This window comes from Neolamprologus brichardi, chromosome 20, assembly GCF_056152115.1.
Source record: "Neolamprologus brichardi isolate AB-2024 chromosome 20, ASM5615211v1, whole genome shotgun sequence".
Lineage (NCBI taxonomy): Eukaryota > Metazoa > Chordata > Actinopteri > Cichliformes > Cichlidae > Neolamprologus > Neolamprologus brichardi.
Window position 1 is genome coordinate 31,192,263 of NC_142123.1, and position 23,457 is coordinate 31,215,719.

General features: G+C 39.5%; 3 protein-coding genes across 3 annotated transcripts in view; 2 read left to right on the forward strand and 1 right to left on the reverse strand.

Moving 5' to 3' along the window:
- Positions 1-3,035: 3,035 nt before the first annotated feature.
- Positions 3,036-6,359, forward strand: LOC148097038 (uncharacterized). The gene is made up of 6 exons (XM_087833658.1): positions 3,036-3,149; positions 3,935-4,282; positions 4,509-4,655; positions 5,323-5,424; positions 6,081-6,118; positions 6,201-6,359. The coding sequence occupies exons 1-6, from the start codon at positions 3,116-3,118 to the stop codon at positions 6,357-6,359; spliced, it is 828 nt and encodes a 275-aa protein (XP_087689784.1). The 5' UTR covers positions 3,036-3,115.
- A 2,639-nt stretch (positions 6,360-8,998) lies between these two features.
- Positions 8,999-13,067, forward strand: LOC148097039 (uncharacterized). Its single transcript, XM_087834273.1, has 7 exons — positions 8,999-9,052; positions 9,765-10,112; positions 10,340-10,486; positions 10,865-10,966; positions 11,681-11,706; positions 11,789-11,944; positions 12,802-13,067. The coding sequence occupies exons 1-7, from the start codon at positions 9,019-9,021 to the stop codon at positions 12,985-12,987; spliced, it is 999 nt and encodes a 332-aa protein (XP_087690399.1). The 5' UTR covers positions 8,999-9,018; the 3' UTR covers positions 12,988-13,067.
- Positions 13,068-18,464: 5,397 nt separating this feature from the next.
- Positions 18,465-23,457, reverse strand: part of cables2b (Cdk5 and Abl enzyme substrate 2b) — a 48,851-nt gene continuing 43,858 nt past the window's right edge. The window contains exons 7-10 of the mRNA XM_087833708.1: positions 22,983-23,089; positions 22,622-22,741; positions 21,788-21,872; positions 18,465-19,080 (exon numbers count right to left, since the gene is read on the reverse strand). Coding sequence (XP_087689834.1) covers positions 18,934-19,080; positions 21,788-21,872; positions 22,622-22,741; positions 22,983-23,089 — 459 coding nt within the window. The 3' untranslated portion in view covers positions 18,465-18,933. The remainder of the gene's footprint in view (positions 19,081-21,787; positions 21,873-22,621; positions 22,742-22,982; positions 23,090-23,457) is intronic.

The window sequence follows — 23,457 nt, forward strand, 5'->3', positions numbered from 1 at the left end:
TTTGATGATTTAAAGTCTCACACACAAGCCGTCGAAAGGGGAGGGGGGCCAGTTGCTTCTGTTAGGGATAAGAGAAATATTTTTAATGTGTATCTGCTCATTATATTGTTTTATGTACTTTAATAAAGGCTTGTAGAACAAGGCCACTTTTAACTCACAAACTAAGTGCTCAGCCAGACTGAAAAACAGGAAGTTTTAGTGCACAGGCATATTAATAGATAAGACACTGAAATGAGGAACTTGCCTTAAAAGCAATGTTTGAGACTGTGTGACATGTAAAGTACCAAAATAACACCTAAATGAGCCACAGTTTATGATTCTAATGTTAGAGAGCTCTTGCAACTGGCGTTTGAGCTGTGCAGAGGTCTCTCTCTTCCGGAAGATGAATGAATAAAAGAAATATCAATATTTTAACACACTATGAGTCGGTTTTCTCTGTTCTGTCATGGGGACAAAAGAATCGGGGTTTAATACTTTCAAATAGAGCACATTTCATTTATAATGTTGTAAATCCAAGTCCATTATGTATTCATGATTTGAATCCTGGGTTGTTTGAAATCTCAGAAATGCACCCTAGACAAAGTGAATCTGTGAACTAAGGTGTAGGTGTGTTAGATTATGTTGTGATGATCCTCGGGTTGGGGGATTTGTGTTCATACTGGAGTGCAAAATTAAAACCAATGGAAGATGGACAAGAAAAGTTCAAAGCCATCAGGTCCTCAGTTTAGAAAAAAGAGAAAAGAAGAGGAGGAGAAACGAGCAACAGATACAGGTAAGCAGATGTGTGATTGGATAATGGCAGGTCATCCTGAAACAATCAGAATCAGAATACTTTATTAATCACTAAGGAAATTATGTGGATTACAGCTGCTCCAAGAAGAAATGGTAAAAATAGCAACAGTAACAGACTAAACTCCAAACAATACATTATGTTACAGATTTTAATATTAATTAGTCATTGTTGATTTGTCCTGTTCTCAATGTATGATGAATTATGATGGCTGTTTGGTAGCCGTTTGCATACTCTCTTTCTCTTCATGTGTGTGTGTGTGTGTGTGTGTATACAACAGTTTTATGTTAATGTACAATCCTTAATATGTTTTGTGTGTGTGTGTGTGTGTGTGGGCGGGGGGGGGGGGGGGGGGGGGGGGGGCCGCAAGAGGGAGTGTTCGCCCAGGGCGCAAAACAGGCTAGGACCGCCACTGATGGAGAGTTATTAGATCAGCCAGCAGGTAGGCTGTTCTTGGAGGGAGGTCCTTAGATGTAGTCGTCAAAAACGCTCCAGGTGTCTGATTTTGCATCTGCGATCAGAATACATTTAAAAGAAGTCTGAAATATTTTATTTGCCAGAAACAAAATTTGATAAATATTTGATACAATAAAGTAAATATAATGTGAACGAAAGCTGGGTTTGCCCTGTGATCATTATTGTTTATACTTATTCTGGATTTATCAGTTCTGCTCTTTTATTGTGTCAACAAAAGTTTAATATTTGCTTATGATCAAATCTGTTTTGTGAATTTATATCTTGAAGCAATAAAACCTTCCATTAAAACAGGAACTGTTTCTTTGTCTTCCTGTGATCACAGACAGTCTCCCAGCCCCGAGTCTTCATTTGTTGCTGCTCAGTTTAATTTCAAAAACACGTCATGATGGACTTTTCATCTGTTTCTCACTTTTTCTACAAATATCAGATTAATTAATCCAATCCAACTTTATTTATAGAGCACTTTAAAAACAACATGTTTGACCAAAGTGCTTTTTGATAAAAAACAGAGATAAGTTTAAAAACCACATATTAAACAGACAAAGAAAGTTAAATAACAATAAAATAAATACATAAATGAAAAAAGTAAATAAGTAAATATTCAATATTAAAACATTAGTAAAATACAACATGATTATTTTATTCATATAATAAATCAAATTAACAAATTAAAACCAGATTGAGAGCAGCCAAAAGCGAACTAAAACCTACTACAAGTTGATTCTGGTAATACTCCCAAAACGCCTTGGAGAAAATGTGCGTTTTTAAAAGAGATTAAAAATTTCAAGTGTTGGGGCAGATTATTCCATAAACTGGTGACCACAGCAGCTAAAGCTCGGTCCCCCAGTGTTTCAGTCTCAACATGGGGACAGCAAGGAGTGACTGGTCAGTTGATCTGAGAGACCTTTGTGGAGTGTTTGGGTGCAGAAGGTCTGACAGGTAAACAGGAGTCAGGCCAGCAAACAATAACATTTTTTTTTTTTTTGCTTTTCTACATTTACTTAAACAAATGTAGGTGAAGAACTTTTATGCTGGTTTTAGAAAAGTTCCAGAATAACTTTAAAACAACTTTTTGAAGATCAGATGTAGAAAACAGTCTTTAGTAGGATTGTAGTGTTCTGTTTGATCTGCAGGACTGAGACCAGTGTATTATAACTAACACCTCTTATAACCATGCTGGAGACAGGCTGGCTTAAATAACTAGTTATTCTTTATTTCCATTTATTTCCATTTAAATATACATACTGGTCTTCTAAAAAGAGTTTTATCTGCTCCACTTCCTGCTAAATCAAACAGAAGCCTTTATTTTGGAAATTTACAGGAAGTTCTGCGTCACGTTGTTCCAAGTAACTTGACATGCTCGTGATTAGAGACAGAAACGGTCTCGTCTGCTGAAGTTTAGCTCCATCAAAGTTGTCCTTGAGTCAGAGCTGTTGAAGTTTATCAGCTGGCCGCTAACAGTCAGATGGATGTTCGGGAGAAGCCGCTAAAATCGCACAAGTTCCGGTTTCATGTGATCAACGATGCTCCGTGTCTCTGTCAGCTGTTTTACTGAGCCATGAGCTCCATGAAGAGAGTCCAGTGATTCCACTAGATGGATCCTTCCAGCGTGACCTCCAGGATCCAGACCTGCACACACACTCAGACTGCCGGGATTTAGGATCGCATCACTCACCCTCGACTGGTGAGAGAGGATGTGTGTGTGTGTGTGTGTGTGTGTGTGTGTGTGTGTGTGTGTGTGTGTGTGTGTGTGGTTTGAAGGCGTGACCTCATCATTAAGAGAAGTAAGAAGTTCCTGGTTTGAAGTGAAGAAGAACTGAAGCAGCATTAAACCATCAGAGCTCTGAGATGAAACACACTTTGGTCTGCTTCATCTTCCTCAGTGAGTAAATTCTCTCCTTATTTCTGTCACTTTCTCTGTTCTAACTTTTATTTGTCTCCATTTTACTTTTTAATTTTGCAACTTCCTTCTTCATTTCCTTGTTCTCCCTCATAGTTAGTGCTTGTTGTGGTTAAACATGCAGGTTATTGAAAGCATAAGAAAATCTGTGAAATATATCCAGTTTGAAATATATAAATCTGTGTGGAATTTAAATGTTTCCACAAACTTTTTTGTAATTTGCAAATTATTTTTAGTTTCAAACCAGTTTGATCCCCAGAAAATTTCTACTTTTTATTGGACACTGAATCTGTAATCAAATACTTTTCGTCTACTCTTCTATGAGAGACAAACTTATAATAGTAGAGCTGATGAAACAAACACTCTGTGTTTCATTTCTTCTCTTAATGAGCTGAAGAGCAACAGCACAGTGAGCGGTGACAACGTGAGAACTGGATGTTTAGCAGCACGACTAAAATGTTCATTTCACATACAAATATAGAAATAGCTGCTGCCGATGATGATGATGATGATGAGGATGATGATGATGTCGTCAAAGATACAAAAATGAATTTTGACTTTTATTTATCTTTTTCACAACCTTAAACTCAGAATCCTCCACATCAGATGCTTTGTGTTCGTGTATAAAACAGGAAGTTTGCTGTTTGCAAATAAAAACAGGAAAATGAAGTTAACTGAACTTCTGTCATCAGTTCAAATTAATAATCATAATTAAAAAACATTTAATCTATAGTAAGATTGTAACTAATGATTGTTCATCCTTTCAGCAGCACTTCAGGATGGAAACACTGGTTTGGTCAAAGCACAAACTCTCACCCACAGAGCAGAGGAAGGAGGAAACATCACATTTGCATGCAGGTTTACTTTGTCTGGAAGCAGGAGACTCTTCTGTAAGGAAAAATGTGAAGATGGAAACATTCTTGTTGAAACATCTGATGATGCAGCTCAGAACGGCAGATACAGCATTAAATATGTAAAAACAGATACTCTGTCATATACTCTGTATGTGAGCATCACACAGCTGAAACAGTCTGACTCAGGACGGTACAGGTGCTATTTGGACAGAGACTTGTTGACAGATGGAAACTATGATTTTGAGCTGATTGTCACAGAAGGTGAGTTTCTGCTAACAGTCGTGTTTGTCTTTGAAGGTGTGACAGAAGCTTCACGTCTCAAAAGCAGCTACTTTTCCTTCAAATCACCTACAGATGTTATATTTATCTGAAACATCAAGTTTCATCAGTTCTGCTGTCAAACAGCCCATAACCACGTCAGTCACATGCAGATATATAAACTGCTTCAAGTGTCTTATTATGACTCTGATGGTTTCATTGTTCACAGCTTCAACCACTTCAACACCAAACGGGACTCTGAGAGCTTTTTCAGCTTCAGTGTTTCTCTCGTCAGCCTCCACACCACCAACAACACAGAGTTTAAGCTCAACTTCAGGAAGCTCCACACCTTCATCAGCCTCCTCTGGAAGTTCAGGTACGTTATAGATTTTTATATGTATGTAGATTTACATGTGATGAAGATCCATTAATGAGTGAACTACACAAGAATGACACATTACGAGCTGTGGAAGAATCACTCTGATCTTTCAGTGAAGTAAAAGAGAAAAACTGTAGAAATAAATGAGAAATAAGTTTCCACCTCAGCAGCTGAGAGAGAACAAGGCTGACTTCCTCAGAGCAGCACTGCATGACATCTGTGCTGGATGACAGATACAGACTGTGATTAGTCACTGTTTGGTTTCAGAGCTTTTTCACAAGTGTCAGTGTAACAGACACAGACAGAGGAATGCATTGTGGGAGCTGTAGTTGTTACTGTGTGTTTGAAGCAGAATGAGGAGCTGCTCAAGTTTTAGCAGAAAGTACAACAGCAGGAACTTAACACAGAAAACTTGGTGAAAGTATAAATACTTTCTGTGCTTCTGAGTAACTACTTCATTAAATAATTTCATGCACAATAAAAATTTAAAAAGACAACAACTCAGGACTCTACAGGAGTAACACGCTGACGACCGCGCACAGCTTTTCCTCCTTATATGCCCCGCCCACAATTATGAGAGGAAACGCCTGCGGTCAGTTGTTCCACCACCACTGCTGTAACAACTGTTTACACTGTGTGAGTAAAAGAAATCTTCTCTGTTCAGCTCTTGCAGATGTGCTGCTTTATGTGCGTCTGATTCTGGTCGTTGTCATCAGCATCTTCTTAGCATCTTTGCTGATGAAGAGCAGAGCCATTAAACCCAGAGGTGAGGCTACAGGAAACACATGACAACAGTGTTTTCATCACTTCAGAGCTCATCACACTAATGCACATTCATTTCCTGGAGTCTGATACTCAGTGAACAAGTTTTAATAGTAAACATTTAAGAGTACACATTGTAGGAAATTACTCATCATGTCACAGTGGAAACAGATTTATGTGCTAACAACAGGAGTCAGACGAGAAAAATGCAAAGAAAATGCCTGAAATCAGCTTCTGTCTGTCAACAGATGCAGTTTATTTAGTAGGAAAATATCATTTTCATCATTTTATATACAGAAAAGCCAAACAGAGCCTGGCACAGAGATTCTTCCTCAACAAAATAATCAGTTTGTACAAAGTTTGTTTAATTCTCCTGTAACAGTCAGCCTGATAAACGTGTGTCCATCGAGGTTATTAGAGTTAACTAAAACTAAATTAAAAGCTTAAAGTAGTGAATTAACTAAAATGATATTTAATAAGATCAAATAAAAACATACAGGAACTGTTCTCAGTTTGCTGTTGTTGTGGTTCATATTGGCGGCACATGCATCAGTAACTGATTACTGCCAGTTATCATCGTTGATCCTGAGTTTACTTCCTCAGGTTCTACTTGGTGAACACGTCTTAGAGACTGATGTTTAGCTTCTGATGTTTTTTCAGGACCTGCTGTGGAATCTGAGCGTGGTGACATCACACAGGTGAGTTTTAGGAATTGTGAGACACCTGAGCTTCATCACAGCTTGATTTGTATCAAGCAGCTGCTTTGATCTCCTTCTGCAGGACAACCAGTTGTGTGAAGAGATCAGAGAGGAGGACGGACAGAGCAGTTCACCTCCTGCAGGAGTGTGTTCAGTGTACGCTACACCAAAAGCCTTCAACCAGATGGAGATGAAAACACAGACCTCTGCAGCCTCTCCACCTCTGCTCACAACAAAGTAAAACTGTGGTCTGATTTTAAGCTCTTTGATTTTTACTATAGCAGCTCTTTCTACCAGCTAATATTAATGATGAGGAATGCACAAAGTCAATGTGGACTCTCTGCTCCCAGTTTATTAGGTACAGCTAGTTAAAAACAGTCCAATAATAAAATCTTTAATTTGTTATTAAGTATTATTTTTAAAGATGATGATGATTGTTGTTATTTGTGGTACAGTTGATTTGTTTTGTTTAGTGTTTTGGATATTTTCATTATTTTGTTCATTTCTGCTTCATGCACAGGCTGAGGGTAACTTTATCATTTCATTTAGAGTCTGAAGTTTGATGTCAGGCTAACGATGACATGAATGGAGTTGATTACGCTGAAGTGTACTTCCCATCTTCCCACCACCAACAGCGCCCCCCAGTGGTGATGCAGCTGATGTCGTCTCCTCCGGGCTTCAGGCACATGCCAGCCCTGCCAACCACACCACAGATCTCCTCTGCTGCTGAAAAACATCAGCAGTGATGCTGTTGATGGAACCTCAGTGACTAAAACAGTTTATGACGTTTATCACCTAAAGACAAACAATCAGCCTCAGTTTAAAGCTTTTTTTTATTATTATTACAGCTACTTATTATTTAGTTTAACAGATAATTGATTCTGTTTTTCATTTTCTAGAAATAGGAATATTTCCTAGTTTGAAAAACTATTCTTGTTATAGTGATTCTGTCGGACAGATTCAGTCAGAGAGCTGCACAAAACGATGCATATAGGAGGGAGTATGGAGAGTTATTAGATCAGCCAGCAGGTAGGCTGTTCTTGGAGGGAGGTCCTTAGATGAAGTCATGAAAAACGCTCCAGGTGTCTGATTTTGCATCTGCGATCAGAATACATTTAAAAGAAGTCTGAAATATTTTATTTGCCAGAAACAAAATTTGATAAATATTTGATACAATAAAGTAAATATAATGTGAACGAGAGCTGGGTTTGCCCTGTGATCATTATTGTTTATACTTATTCTGGATTTATCAGTTCTGCTCTTTTATTGTGTCAACAAAAGTTTAATATTTGCTTATGATCAAATCTGTTTTGTGAATTTATATCTTGAAGCAATAAAACCTTCCATTAAAACAGGAACTGTTTCTTTGTCTTCCTGTGATCACAGACAGTCTCCCAGCCCCGAGTCTTCATTTGTTGCTGCTCAGTTTAATTTCAAAAACACGTCATGATGGACTTTTCATCTGTTTCTCACTTTTTCTACAAATATCTGATTAATTAATCCAATCCAACTTTATTTATAGAGCACTTTAAAAACAACATGTTTGACCAAAGTGCTTTTTGATAAAAAACAGAGAAGTTTAAAAACCACACATTAAACAGACAAAGAAAGTTAAATAACAATAAAATAAATACATAAATGAAAAAAGTAAATATTCAATATTAAAACATTAGTAAAATACAACATGATTATTTTATTTATATAATAAATAAAATTAACAAATTAAAAACAGATTGAGAGCAGCCAAAAGCGAACTAAAACCTCCTACAAGTTGATTCTGGTAATACTCCCAAAACGCCTTGGAGAAAATGTGCGTTTTTAAAAGAAATTTAAAAATTTCAAGTGTTGGGGCAGATTATTCCATAAATTCCACAGCAGCTAAAGCTCGGTCCCCCAGTGTTTCAGTCTCGACATGGGGACAGCAAGGAGTGACTGGTCACTTGATCTGAGAGACCTTTGTGGAGTGTTTGGGTGCAGAAGGTCTGACAGGTAAACAGGAGTCAGGCCAGCAAACAATAACATTTTTTTGTTTTTCTACATTTACTTAAACAAATGTAGGTGAAGAACTTTCATGCAGATTTTTAAAAAAGTTCCAGAATAACTTTAAAACAACTTTTTGAAGATCAGATGTAGAAAATAGTCTTTAGTAGGATTGTAGTGTTCTGTTTGATCTGCAGGACTGAGGCCAGTGTATTATAACTAACACCTCTTATAACAATGCTGGAAACAGGCTGGCTTAAATAACTAGTTATTCTTTAGGTCCATTTATTTCCATTTAAATATACATACTGGTCTTCTAAAAAGAGTTTTATCTGCTCCACTTCCTGCTAAATCAAACAGGAGCTTTTATTTGCTTTTATTTTGGAAATTTACAGGAAGTTCTGTGTCACGTTGTTCCAGGTAACTTGACACGCTCGTGATTAGAGACAGAAACTGTCTCGTCTGCTGAAGTTTAGCTCCATCAAAGTTGTCCTTGAGTCAGAGCTGTTGAAGTTTATCAGCTGGCCGCTAACAGTCAGATGGATGTTCGGGAGAAGCCGCTAAAATCGCACAAGTTCCGGTTTCATGTGATCAACGATGCTCCGTGTCTCTGTCAGCTGTTTTACTGAGCCATGAGCTCCATGAAGAGAGTCCAGCGATTCCACTAGATGGATCCTTCCAGCGTGACCTCCAGGATCCAGACCTGCACACACACTCAGACTGCCGGGATTTAGGATCGCATCACTCACCCTCGACTGGTGAGAGAGGATGTGTGTGTGTGTGTGTGTGTGTGTGTGTGTGTGTGTGTGTGTGTGTGTGTGTGTGGTTTGAAGGCGTGACCTCATCATTAAGATAAGTAAGAAGTTCCTGGTTTGAAGTGAAGAAGAAGAGAAGCAGCATTAAACCATCAGAGCTCTGAGATGAAACACACTTTGGTCTGCTTCATCTTCCTCAGTGAGTAAATTCTCTTCTTATTTCTGTCACTTTCTCTGTTCTAACTTTTATTTGTCTCCATTTTACTTTTTAATTTTCAACTTCCTGCTTCATTTCCTTGTTCTCACTCATAGTTAGTGCTTGTTGTGGTTAAACATGCAGGTTATTGAAAGCATAAGAAAATCTGTGAAATATATCCAGTTTGAAATATATAAATCTGTGTGGAATTTAAATGTTTCCACAAATATTTTTGCACTTTGCAAATTATTTTTAGTTTCAAACCAGTTTGATCCCCAGAAAATTTCTACTTTTTATTGGACACTGAATCTATAATCAAATACTTTTCGTCTACTCTTCTATGAGAGACAAACTTATAATAGTAGAGCTGATGAAACAAACACTCTGTGTTTCATTTCTTCTCTTAATGAGCTGAAGAGCAACAGCACAGTGAGCGGTGACAACGTGAGAACTGGATGTTTAGCAGCATGACTAAAATGTTCATTTCATATGCAAACATAAGAACAGGTGATGATGATGATGTCATGTAAGAAAAATTAAAGTTAAAATGAATGTTTGTATCTTTTTCAAAACCTTAAACTCTAAATCTTCCCCAGCTTTCTGTTTGTTTATAAAAGAGGACGTCTGCTGTTTGCAAAGCCAAATAAAAATTAATAATCATCTGTCACATTTAATCTATAGTAAGATTGTAACTAATGATTGTTCATCCTTTCAGCAGCACTTCAGGATGGAAACACTGGTTTGGTCAAAGCACAAACTCTCACCCACAGAGCAGAGGAAGGAGGAAACATCATAGTTGGGTGCAAATTTTATTTGTCTGGAAGCAGGAAACTCTTCTGTAAGGAAAAATGTGAAAATGGAAACATTCTTGTTGAAACATCTGATGATGCAGCTCAGAACGGCAGATACAGCATTGAATATGTGAAAACAGGATTGACCTCATGTATTATGTATGTGAGCATCACACAGCTGAAACAGTCTGACTCAGGACGGTACAGGTGCTCTTTGGACAAACGCTTGTGGACAGATGGAAACGATGATTTTGAGCTGATTGTCACAGAAGGTGAGTTTCTGCTAACAGTCGTGTTGCTCTTTGAAGGTGTGACAGAAGCTTCACGTCTCAAAAGCAGCTACTTTTCCTTCAAATCACCTACAGATGTTATATTTATCTGAAACATCAAGTTTCATCAGTTCTGCTGTCAAACAGCCCATAACCACGTCAGTCACATGCAGATATATAAACTGCTTCAAGTGGTCTTATTATGACTCTGATGGTTTCATTGTTCACAGCTTCAACCACTTCAACACCAAACGGGACTCTGAGAGCTTTTTCAGCTTCAGTGTTTCTCTCATCAGCCTCCACACCACCAACAACACAGAGTTTAAGCTCAACTTCAGGAAGCTCCACACCTTCATCAGCCTCCTCTGGAAGTTCAGGTACATTATAGACTTTTATATGTATGTAGATTTACATGTGATGAAGATCCATTAATGAGTGAACTACACAAGAATGACACATTACGAGCTGTGGAAGAATCACTCTGATCTTTTAGTGACGTAAAAGAGAAAAACTGTAGAAATAAATGAGGAATAAGTTTCCACCACAGCAGCTGAGACAGAACAAGGCTGACTTCCTCAGAGCAGCACTGCATGAGATCTGTGATGACAGATATAGACTGTGATTAGCACATTTCTTCCTTCTGCAACACAACTTGTTACTCTGTATGTGCACAACTTTGCTGCTAAATGAACAGACCTGGAGGCCACATGTTTACACTGTGAGTAAAAGAAATCTTCTCTGTTAAACTCCTGCAGATGTGCTGATTTATGTGGGTCTGATTCTGCTCGTTATGATCGTCGTCTTATCAGCAGCTCTGCTGATTTTCTACATGAAGAGAAGGTCCGCTAAACCCAGAGGTGAGGCACAGATTTAATATTCTGTCAAACAATAGAAATGTCAACACTCAGCATGTACGCTATAATCTGCTGTTTATGATGACAAAGTATAATTTTTTATTAACATTTAAACACAATAACCAAGTAGAAAAGGTTTTTTCTCTTCCCCAGTTTTCCACCTTTTGTTGTATAAAATCGGCGTAACTCTGATCCAGTCACCACGATGAGAGTGTGTCTACGTCATGTTAACACCAGATAATCTCAGACTGACAGAGCTGCTGTGAAAACAGACCGTTGGACTGAAAGGTGTTACTGATCTGATGGTGACGATCACCAACACAGAGTCTCACTTGGATATGTTCAAAAATAATCCGTTTTATCAAATAACCATAAAACAAACAGGGAAACATGGCACCATGGTTGATCTGTCTCAGCTCAGAATGTCCCAGTTTGCATGAATTAAGTCAAGTGTGATGTTTCTGTCACGATGTTTTCACCTTTGAAGTTCAGTCTGTTTATAAAAAGAGCACCGGATGTTCATTTATGACTCACAACAGAAACTGATTGTAGCAGATTTGACTGATATAGTTTTGATTCTTTATCAGTCATGTGTCTTATCTAACTGTAGTTCATATGTAGTTCTTCATATCGTTCCTGAGTTTAGTTCCTCAGGTTCTTCTTCCTGTAATGTGTCTTAAAGACAGACGTTTATTTTCTGACCTGCATGTTTTTCAGGACCTCCTGTGGAAACGGACACAGAGGTGAGTTTTAGGACCTGTGACACACATCAGCTTCATTATTGTTTGCTTTGTATCTGTCAGCTGGTTTGTTCTCCTGCTGCAGGCCGACGGGTTGTATGAAGAGATCAGAGAGGGTGACATAGCGAGCAGGTCACCTCCTGTAAAAGTGTCTTCAGTTTATGATTACGCCAAAGGTCCCCGTTCAGGTGGAGATGAAAGCGGAGGCATCTACAGCCTCGTCACCTCTGCTCAGAACAACGTGAGTAAAACTGTGTTGTGATTCTAAGCTGAGGCCATAAACCAGGTAAGTGTTTGTGTAGTGAAGTAATTCATCTGTTCTCAGACACAAAGATCAAAGTCGAGAAAGTTTTTAAATGTTCCACTGACAGAACAAAGAAATAAAAGTTCTTCTTTTGTTTAGAGCAGAGAAAATATTTTAAAGGGAGAAAAAGACTCTTAAGGATCCTTTAATTAATTTAATTTTGATTTCTTTCATAAATATGAAAGTAAAAAAAAAAAATCACATTTATGGTGGAAAGTTGATCAAAATTTAATATTCATCCAGGTCTGTGTATAATCATGTCTTATTTCTACCTGTCAGCCAATAGTAATGCTCAGAAGTGCTGGATAGTGATACAGCTGCTCTTGTTCCACATTATTAGGAACAGCAAGTTAACACAGTAAATGAACTGGTTCATACACAGTGCTTTTCTGCTCACAGTGCTTTTCCACTCACAGTGCTTTTCTACTCACAGTGCTTTACATAACTTCCCTCATTTACCCTCTCAAAGCACAAGCACTCTTTTTCTGTGCTTCTTCTACACAAGTGCTTTCTATCTAACATTCACACACATTTGCACTCTGGTGAATGCATCAGAGAGCAACTTGGGGTCAGTATGTTGCTCAAGGATATTTGGCACACAGAGTCTGGCAGACAGGCATCAAAGCAACAACCTTCCGATTGGTGGGTGATCTGTAAAACCTGTTTTCTTCAAACTGTATTTTTTTACATGATGATTCAGATTTCATTCACAAAATTGTTTTGGGTTTTTTTGCAGTTTGTGTTTGCAACATATTTTTAGAAGCCTTAAGTTTAATCTCACCTTTTTATTTCAGGTTGAAGACAACTCGCATAGTCTCTGTTACTCTGAGGTGGATTTTACCCACAGTCCTGACACAAACGGCGTCCCCTGTGGTAACTCAGCTGATGTTGTCTACTCCACGTCTTCAGAGGACCTCAGCACCACCAACCACACCAAAGATGCTTCACCTCCTCTGTACTCTACTGTTACATCAGTATGAACTACATCAGGACTTAAGCTATGGATGAAGTCTTAACTCTCTTAGTGGGCAACAGCTCAACACAAAAGTTTATTTAATTTTCTGCTTTTGACATGTTTTGAAGTTAAACATGGAGTCCGCCTCAGGATAAAGTGACTTTTATTTTAGCTCAACATTGAACTAAAGAATGTTGCAATACCACACTTATAATAGCATATGTTAGCATTATGGTATGATGCTACAGCATAGATCCAATAAAAAGAGAACGGTGCATTTTGAAGACTTCCAGCCTCCTGTACTCGTCTCTGGAGTATTCCATCATTGCATTTAGCAGTTGAGACTGCAGAAAGTTATTGTACAGACCGCTGTGTGAGGATGAATGTTGCAGAGTGATTAGGTCAGCCCGGAAGTTTCACCTCTTTCAGATGACGTTTAGCTGAGAAAAGCCACAGGATGCAGATAAATAATCTACTTCATGTGGTGTTATTATGACCGATTGTTTCACTCTTCACAAGTCAGTCATAGCAGACCCAAATTTATAGCAGAAATAGATTTTCAGCCTTCTGTACAGAGGACAAAAAACGGGTTATTATAGCTCATTTTTGATGCATGACAGGATAGTTTGCTCCACTCATTAGTCACTCATTTCCATTCCGAGGCTTAAAAATCACAAAGTTGAAAAAACAACTGGATATAAGGCGGGCGGTCCTCTACCAGAGGCCTCAGAGCTTGAGGGTCCTACGCAGATCCATCTTTGCTGTTCCAGGACTGCGCTCTTCTGGACAGAGATGTTATTCCTGGGGTCTGGTGGAGCCACTCCTAGCTTGGGAGTCACTGCACCGAGCGCTCCGATTACCACTGAGACCACCGTTACCTTCACCCTCCACATCTTCTCGAGCTCTTCTCTGAGCCCTTAATACTTCTCGTGTTCCTTCTTCCTGATTGTGCTGTCATATTGCTACATCTATCACTATGGCCGTCTTTCTCTGCTTGTCCACCACTTTTCTGTCCGGTTGGTTAGCCAAACCCATTTGTCTGTCTGTATCTGGAAATCCCACAGGATCTTAGCTCGGTCACTCTTCACCACCCTAGGGGGGCATCTTCCATTTTGACCTCAGGACTTTCAGGCCATACAGATGTTCCTGTATACTATTCCGACCACTTGGTTATGGCATTCCATGTATTCACTTCCTGCTAGCATCTTACACCCTGCTGTTATGTGCTGGATTGTCTCAGGGGCATCTTTACACAGCCTGCACCTGGGGTCTCGCCTGGTGTGATAGACCCCAGCCTCTATGGATCTTGTGTTGAGAGCTTGTTCCTGTGCTGCTCTAGTGCCTCTGTGCTGTCTTTCTGTCCAGCCACTGGTTGCATGTCAGCCACCGTGGTACATACCGTGCAAGGCCCTATCCTGCCAAGATGGTCCCTCCTCTTCCTTGGGTTTCTGCTGCCTGAGGTATTCACTGAGCATGTGGTCAGTTGGCTCCTTTTGCCAGCTTATTGTCCCAGCAGGCTACCTGACCACGGGCAAGGCGTAGGTGTCGATAGCCCAGATCTTGTTCTTACCGTTCAGCTGACTCCTCAGGACTTGCCTGACCCTCTGCCAGTACTTGGTGGTTGCAGCTTTCCTAGCGGCCTCTCCATTGTTTCCATTTGGTTGTGGGATTCCCAAATAACTTGTAGCTGTCCTCGATGTTTGCAGTGTTGCCCTCTGGTAGTGCATCAGTGAATCGATGTCTCATTTTCTCATACAGCTGACAATTGCTCCATTCTGTAGTTGGTATCCGTAGCCAGTCTTGTCAATGATCTCACTGAGAGGGTTCAGGCCTATGCAGAACAGCAGTGGGGACAGAGCATCTCCTTGGTAGATCCCACACTTGATGGTGACATGCTATTGGCTTGAAGTAGGCCTCCAGTGTTGTACGCCACATTCCCATTGAGTTCCTGTTGATCTTGTACAATTCTAGGCATTCCAGGATCCAGGTGTGGGGCATCCAGTCATAGGCCTTCTTGTAGTTAATCCAGGCAGTGCACAGGTTGGTGAACCTGGTCTTGCAGTCTTGGGCGACTGTTTCGTCCACCAGTAGCTGGTGTTTCACTCCTCCGGTATACTTGCCAAGTCATTTCTGTGCCCCGCTCATGTTAGCCACTATGATGCCTGACAGGAGCTCCCATGTGGTAGTTGGAGATATATATTGAAATATTTAGCTGCTGTGGAATCACAATGTATAAAGTTATTGTAGCACATGTATCAGAGTGTTTTGACTGTTTTTCCTTTACAGACTTTTTGTTTAAATAATTAACTGTAACAAATTAACATCAACTTTATACCCAAACAACAACAACAAAAAAAGAAGAGATGCAGTAATTTACATATTTTAATGAAAATAAACATAAACATTGGCATTTTAACAGTGTATGGTCTTTATCCTTTACAAAATATCTTATAAATATTACAATACACACATTTCCTTCACTTGTGCAATGGAAGTATTTGAGCTCAGCTTCCTCATACAAAGAATATTTACCTTAGTTGCAAATCAATTCAATGCAACACGTCTTAACTAGTCTTGCCTCTTTATTTCAACTGTGTTGGATCATTAAATGTATTTATGCAAAAGTAGCAACATAAAAATATTTCTGTGGCTTTAACTTATGTGATGCCCCGACTGCAACGCTGCGGAACTGCTGCGTGCTTCGTCTGTGTTGTCAACAAAAATTACAATTTTTTTAAGTTAACAGAGAACTTAGAAGGTAAAAAAGGTAAATATAAACAAAAAAACACTTGGTAAATATTTCCCTTTACAGCACCGCAGTGCTCGAAGAATAATAAAATGATAGTAAGCACTCAACAAACTAAATACAAAATGTTAATGTGACATTTAAATAACAGTGACAGGTAAAATTTTTATTGTGGCACATTAGAGGTAAACGCACGGAGGAAGAGGAGGAGGATGACAGAATAAAAGCTGCATAGAGTCAATATCACAAATCTCTAATGTAGAGAAGATGATTTTGGAAGCTCGCGCGCCGTTTCTACTCTCAAGCAGATTCTTAACTTTTGTTCTGAACATTTTTCTGACTTTATAAGTGCTGCTGTTTACTGCCGTGTTCCACATCCTGTTAGCTACGTATGAATAATTGAAGCATCTCAGTGCAAATCACTGAGTGTGGATTCTTCTTCACTGTCTGTAAAACATCATGTAACACACGTCTTTACTGGAGCAGTCCGATGTCAGCAAATTATACATCTTAATGCTTTTGCTGGTTAAACTCAATGAGCAGACTGATTTTATTTGGGTAGTTTGTCACAGTGAACGTCACATTGGTTCCATGTTAGTCTAAGTTGACTCCAGGCTCATGTGTGAAATAATTCTTCATATAAAAATAAACACATTTAACCCTCACTTGGTGCTACTCCAGTGTTGTTTACATCCTGTTTGTAAATTAATTAAAATACGATGGATTGAAAAACTCAAAGATTTCAAATTGAATTAACAAGCAGCATTCACTGCTTCTTCTTTGTTATAATAACGCAGCACCACTGGCTGCGCAGTCTGTCTGCCCACAGCTGTTCACATGTGTACTAAACACACACACGGCATGCACGGCTGCAGTCACACACACCACTTACACATGATATTAACATGAAGCCTCTGGGATCAGATCAATCTTATTAGAAAATAACATTTACGGGTGAACGCAGTCTTAAAAGCACATGAACTTCGAGTTAGAAAGACAAACTTTTGCTAATTCAGGACAATAAGAGCTACGGGTATGAGCAGATAAAGTTTTAGACTTTTCCAAAAACCAAACGGATCGTATCCAAAGTCTGAGAAGTTTACTGGGACTCTTTGGGGTCTTATAGCAGAACCCTGGTCCAAACTCATTCGGCTCTCCTGCTCTGACATCTACAAAACTCAAGTCCATAAACACACGAAGGAAAACAAGATGAGTGGAAGAACGTGGAAATCTCAGGATGAACAATCATGTTTCCAACATTATCTGGTGAGAGGATAAAACACCTGCAGGTTCAAAGGAGACACGATTCTTCATCCACAGGATTATTAGTAATAAATTATTATCAGGCAGTTTTTAAATACACATCATTACAATAAGTTACTTTAAATGTAGAAAAATATTATATACCGTTGTTACTTGGTGATAAAATAAAGTCTGAGGACTGTGATGCTAAAAGGCAAAGTGCAAAAACAACTGAGGCTCAACAGGAAGTGTTTCTGAAGCCTCCTTTCAACAAAGGCTGGAAAAGGGACATGAAGTCCACATGAATGAGTCTCCTAGAAATCTTCCACTGGTGTCCTGACACCAGACTTTAACAAACGTCCTGTTGGAGGCCTCAGTTTGGTTAAATATCTGTCCCTTTACGATACAATGAAAAGAAAACGACTGAGCGATGTGTGTTTCTTAAGCAGAAACTCAGGAACTGCAGTGTTAATAGTGCAGAAAAAGGAAGTCTGTAGCCACAGCGAGTTCCTGCTGTTAACGTCATGAATGTGTTTGCGCTTCACTTTAAACAGACGCTCAAGTTTCAGTTTCCAGAAATATCTGTGCTAAAAGTGTAAATGATCATTGCAGAACTGCAACTTCACAAAATTTTAAGTATCTGTTAATGCTCCATGTTTAGTGTGACAGACACATTCTGATGTCCTTTCTGTAAACTGCAGCCTTACACTCAGCGCTTCATGTTTCTTCCTATTATTAACCAGGTCAGTGTCATCTGTGGTTTTCAGTTGTGTTGCTGCTCGTTTCAGATAATGCAGCCCATGAACATGCAGAGCGCGCAAAAGAGAAACTGTTTTCCTTTCTGACGCGTTTTATTCCAAAAACTGGAGCGAATGCAAAAACTGCAATCGTCAGAGTGAGACAGCCTTTAACTGCAGTCCATAACAAACAGAAGCAAACCAGCTGGAGACGAGTGAGCATCACAGCAGTGTTTGTCTCGTATGTTACAGAGGCTCTGTGTACCAACACTAACCCCCATCACAGCTTCGTTTAAAAGGACGTCTGCACTCTCTGAACGGCATGAAGTCAAAATAGAGATCGCTGCGTGTAAAGCTGGCGACACAGAAACGGAGAGACTGAGAGCAAATATCCTGATAACAGGGCAGGATAAACCTTACAAAACAAATACAGGCTGAAGCAAAAGCAGCCAGATGTTCAGGCTTGAAGAAAGATTTTGACTTCATGAAATAAATGTATTGCATGAAGTCATGAGGATAAAGGATAAAGCAGAAACCACTCTGCTGCTCTTCTTAAAAACAGAACTCGCAGCCTTTTTCAGTCACTGGCAGCGTCCTCGTAACGGTTTGTATCAGTCGCTGAAAACACGCAGCACTATTTTCAGCCATAAAAAATATGATTATCTGATGCATGTGTGTCAGTGTTACTCGTAATATTTCTAATAAAGCTAAAATAAAGAACCTAAAAAACAGAGTTTAGAGAAAGGCTTTTTCAGAGTCAGACAGTTCTGGGTTTGTTCAAAGCAAATTTCTCCCTCTGTCTTTTGTTTTTGGTTTTTCAAGGTGCACAGTCTGTTTTTGTTTTTGTTTTTTACATGTACATTTTTGTACATTTTTAAAACCCACAGTTATGATGACCTACACTATAAAAATAATGCTGGAGGAAGAAAACCTGAATTTTCCTGATTTTGATTTGACCTCCAGTGATTGAACCGTCAGTCACAGTGTGTGATCACTTTGGTTTTTCACGGAGGAGAGGAAGGAAACTTTTTCTCTGCAGTGACGTCTTTGAGCCGTTTGCTGCCACGACAGTGTGGCTGAAGTCTGCTGTAGTGCGCAGGAAGGAGGAGGATGATTCCTGGGTGGCGTCTGAGCCTTTGAGCCAGGCATCATGAGAACTGATCCGTCACAGTGCTGCAGCTCGAAGGTGCTGAGGTTCTCTGCAGAGGCGGAGAAGTGTGCTGCAGTGCCGCTGAGCCAGGCACTGCTATACCTGCTGCTGCTGCACCAACCGTCTGAAATGTGGCATGACTTTGCTCTCTGGGAGGTAGAGCGCCATCTCCAGGGCGACCAGGATGGTGAACTCGAATGATATGAGCTCCCTCCTGCTGATCCTGAAACGCTCCTCCAGCTTCTGCAGGAACAAACCAGCACGTGAGAGAGAACAAATACTTTCTGATGACACAAACCGTTTCATGTCTGACTCCACGTCTGTGGGAGTTTGAAATCTTGAAATTAAAATAAACATGGTATCTTTTTTTATACTGGCCGTTCTTTTTAACTAAACTTCTGTGAAACAGTATTTACCCTGTTTGTCTGTGAAGGTTCTCAGTCATCCAGGTCATTGTAGTCAAAGGAGCTTGCAAAGAAAAGCGTCTGGACTTCTTTAAGTTGCTTGAAGACGTTTCACCTCTCATCCGAGAAGCTTCTTCAGTTCTAAGGTCAAAAGGGACTCCCCACCATTTGACCTTAGAACTGAAGAAGCTTCTCGGATGAGAGGTGAAACGTCTTCAAGCAACTTAAAGAAGTCCAGACGCTTTTCTTTGCAAGCTCCTTTGACTATTTACCCTGTTTTCTTTTTCTTTTTTTAAATTTATTAGCCAAAGAGAACCCAATTAAATAAAAATTGCAGTTTTTAAATAATTATTTTAATCTATTGAGGGTTCTTGGCAGCAAGAATTGCAACTGAGTGTTTGCAATAAGTGCCAACGAGTCTTTCACCTCGCTGTTCTTTACAGAATTGTTTTAATTCAGCCACATGGAGGTTTCTGAGCAGGAGCAGCCTGTTTAAGGTCACAGCATCTCAATCCTATTTGAGTCTGGACTTAAATGAGGCAACTTCAAAACTTTCATTTTTTTATTTTTGGCCGCTCAGAGATGGGTTTGCTGCTGTGTTTCTGATCTTGCTGGTCCTGCTGCGTAAGTGTGCTTGAGCTTCAGGGCTTGAACTGATAGCCTGACAGATTTCATGGTTCTATCTATTATCATGAGTCTTCTACGTCCTGAAGCGGCAAAGCAGCCCCAGAGCTTCCACACTACTACCACCATGTTTGATTGCTGGTTTGATGGTCTCTCTTTCTGAAATGCTTTGTTACTTTTTAACAGGACTCGGGTCTTTCAGAGAGTTCAGCTTTTGTCCACAGAACATTTCCCTCAAAGTCGTGGGAATCGTCAAGATGTTGTTTGGCAAAAGTGTGACGAGTGTGATTTTTGGTCACAGTGGTTTCCTCTGACCAATGGCCATGCCATGAACTCTGACCTTAACTGAGGCAAGTGCAGCCTGCAGTTCTTTAGATGCCGTTCTGAGGTCTTTTGTCACCTCCTGGATGAGTTGTTCATGTGTTCTTGGAGTATTTTTGGTCGGCCGGCCACTCCTGAGAAGTGCTCACAGTTTTCTCCATTTGTGGGTATTCATACTCTCCACATGTCTTAGAAATGGCTTCGCAATCCTTTCATTGATAGATGTCAACGATTGTTAAAATCACAGTTCTAAACCCTTTTCCAACTTCACTCCACCAGCATGCATCATATCCTGTCAATTTATGGGGCACATCCAGCTTTTTTTTTTACCTCCTTACCAACAGACTGAGAACAAAGTACCTGTGAGTTAGGAGGACTCACTTCACCTGAATGTACTGTTGTGTTACATTAGAGCTCTGCATCATTAACTTTAAAGAAATGAAAATGCTAAGAAGGTGGATGCCGATGTTATCGTAATTTCAGGAGCATGATAACACCGTGAGTTAGTTTGGTCCATAACTATGATTGTTGGTTCTTATTTAAATGTATCTATCCATCCATTAATCCACGCACTCACCCTCCATCTGTTAAATCTAATAAAGCAGCATTATTGTAATAAACCTTCTAAATGTGCAGAGCACATCAGATGTTCTGTGAGCCACATCACCAACAGTGTAATTTTTTCTGACCACTTCTCAGCTGTTTCTTTCGATCGTGGTGCGATGTGTCACTTTATGAGATCTTCTAAGTTTGTCAGATAACTTCTATTTTAGTGATTTCCTGATTAAACATGTACAACAGTAACAAGGCCCGAGTGCGTTTAGTGTAACTGAACTCAGCTTTATAAAAACTGTCGTTGATCACATTTAATAATTTAACAAGGGGGGAATTACTCTTGCACACATGTAAAGAAATGTAATCACCAGTTTAGTTACTCAGGTTATCTTTGCCTTTTTTTTGATTATCTGAAAAATAAAGTGTAACAAATGAGCAGAAAGAAAGAAAGAAATGAAAGAAATCAGGAAAAGGACAAACAGTTTTTCACAGCACTGTATTTGTAATCAGTGTTTCATTAGATATGATAAATGAGGTAAAACTAAAAAGATCCATAACTCCATAAAAACTAAAGAAATGTGCAACGATCGTCTGCTTGGTAGTAACGTGCAGGGTTTTTGTTTTGGTGGTCGCAGAACTGAAGCAATCAAAATAAATATTTTTAAGCTGATAATGCAGGACTCAGTCAGACCTCAGGGATTCTCTCCTGCATGGTCTCAACACACGACTATAAAGGACATTAACAGGCTCTAGTCCTGCAGCTCCAACACTCAGCAGGTCGTTTTCCACCTGCTCAGGTAGAAAAGCCTCAGAGGCTGAGCAAGAGGAACATGATCTGACTGACAAGGCAGATTTTTTTACTGACTGGCGTTTGCTAGAAGGGTCAAAAAGGTCATCGATCACCATGACGCCATGCACCGAGCTTCACAGCTTTTACCATCAGCTGCTTGTAAAAATGTGAGTTTTGAGCTCACTTCCGGGTGAAAATTACTCATTCTGCCTCACAGCATATGGTGTGTGTGTGTGTGTGTGTTTGTATTACATACGTCAATTAGATGTTTGACTTCCTGTTTCTTGAGGTCACTGCTGATCTTAGCTGCCAATAGGATGCATGCAGCTGAGACCAACTTCCTGTGAACAACAGCAACAGTTACGTAACTGACGGGACATCAGGCCACAGAGAAAAGGCAGAGTAACAATGTAACAATGCAGACTGCTCACTCTCTGGACAACATTTATTCTTAAAAGAATTATTGTCTTAGTTTGTTTGAAATAATGTATCAAGTCTTCATCAGGTGTTTTCTATGCGTTAACAATCAGTTTCTAATTATAAGACTTGTTGTCAGTTTTTGACTGAATCAGTCATCAGTTAGATCTTAAAGACCTTGAGTTTATAGTTATTTTACTCTATAAAATAACTATAAATGTCACTGTGATGATGCACAAACTTCAATAATAATTGTGAGGACAGTGAGGACTTGAAGTTCAGTGCATCACAATCAAAGTATACAAACCATCAGCAACAGTGAAAAGTTTTTCTTTTAAACCGAGCTTATTGAAAATAAACACAAGGGGGAGCCACTTCCACACCTCACACTGTGGACTCGACACAGAAAACTGCAGCACATCCACCTTTTAAGCTATCAAACAAATCTTGGTTTACGTTTTCTAACACAACGTGATGAAGTCTTGAACCAATCAGATTTTCGACCTGAGACTAATTATGGTGCAGAATCACTAATAATAACAATAAACAGAGCTAAACAGTCGCACGTGATCCACAGTCATCATTAACCAACATTTCAAGCAGAGCGTGAAGCCTACGAACGAAGCAGAAACCGATGACGAGCTGTTTACATGCGGACGAGATTCGAACAAACCTGTTCTGCTTGTTGAGGCGCCCCTGCAGCACCAGCTTTTCAAAGTAGACGTATGCCATCGCGAGGGTGACGGGCTGCAGGCCGCAGTCCTCCCCGACTATTCTCATCTCTCTCTTTAGGCTGAAAAAGAAATAAAGCATATTCTAATCATTTAATACTCCCTTTTCACATATCTGTGTAGGTTCTTAGTCATCCAGGTCATGGTAATCTAAGGAGCGACTGGACTGCTTTAAGTTTCTTTAAGATGTTTCATGTCTCATCCCATGAGCTCCTTCAGCTCTAAGACCAAGTGGGGATCCAGTCGCCCCTTTTCACATTACTGTGCTGAAAATCTTTCATTGGCAGAAATGAGAAACGTTACCTTCGGATTTTGCTGAGGGTGAGTTTAATGTGAGGAAACTTCTCCTTAAAAGTCTCGTTCATATCTTTCTTCAGATCAGACGGTTTGACGTATTCTATAACCGTCGTCTGCAGGATAGAAGAACAAAGAGAAAAAGAGCAAAAGAAAATGAACCAAACCAGGACAATAAGGAGTGGAAGAATGCATAAACAGATCACAGAACACATTTAACTGTAAGCAGAGACAATGAGAAGTCAAACAGTTTGTCAGTGAACGTAAATAATCTGATGAGGACGTAAACACCGACGGGTAAATATTTCTTTCTGTGACTCATTGTTGCAAAGATGGCACTATTTCTCACGCAGGGAAACTCATTCATGCTTTAGTTTACAGTCTTTCCAGGTATTGTGATGACTGTTCGCAGGAGGATCCAATAACCTCATCAAATCTGTTCCAAAAAAGCTGCACTCACTTTACACACTAAATAAAAGTCAAA

Coding starts and splice junctions, on each gene's coding strand:
- LOC148097038 (XM_087833658.1), top strand. CDS start 3,116: ATGAAACACACTTTGGTCTGCTTCATCTTCCTCA. Junction 4,656..5,322: donor AGCCTCCTCTGGAAGTTCAG/GTACGTTATAGA, acceptor TTCTCTGTTCAG/CTCTTGCAGATGTGCTGCTT. Junction 6,119..6,200: donor AGCGTGGTGACATCACACAG/GTGAGTTTTAGG, acceptor CTCCTTCTGCAG/GACAACCAGTTGTGTGAAGA.
- LOC148097039 (XM_087834273.1), top strand. CDS start 9,019: ATGAAACACACTTTGGTCTGCTTCATCTTCCTCA. Junction 10,113..10,339: donor TGAGCTGATTGTCACAGAAG/GTGAGTTTCTGC, acceptor CATTGTTCACAG/CTTCAACCACTTCAACACCA. Junction 11,945..12,801: donor TCACCTCTGCTCAGAACAAC/GTGAGTAAAACT, acceptor TTTTTATTTCAG/GTTGAAGACAACTCGCATAG.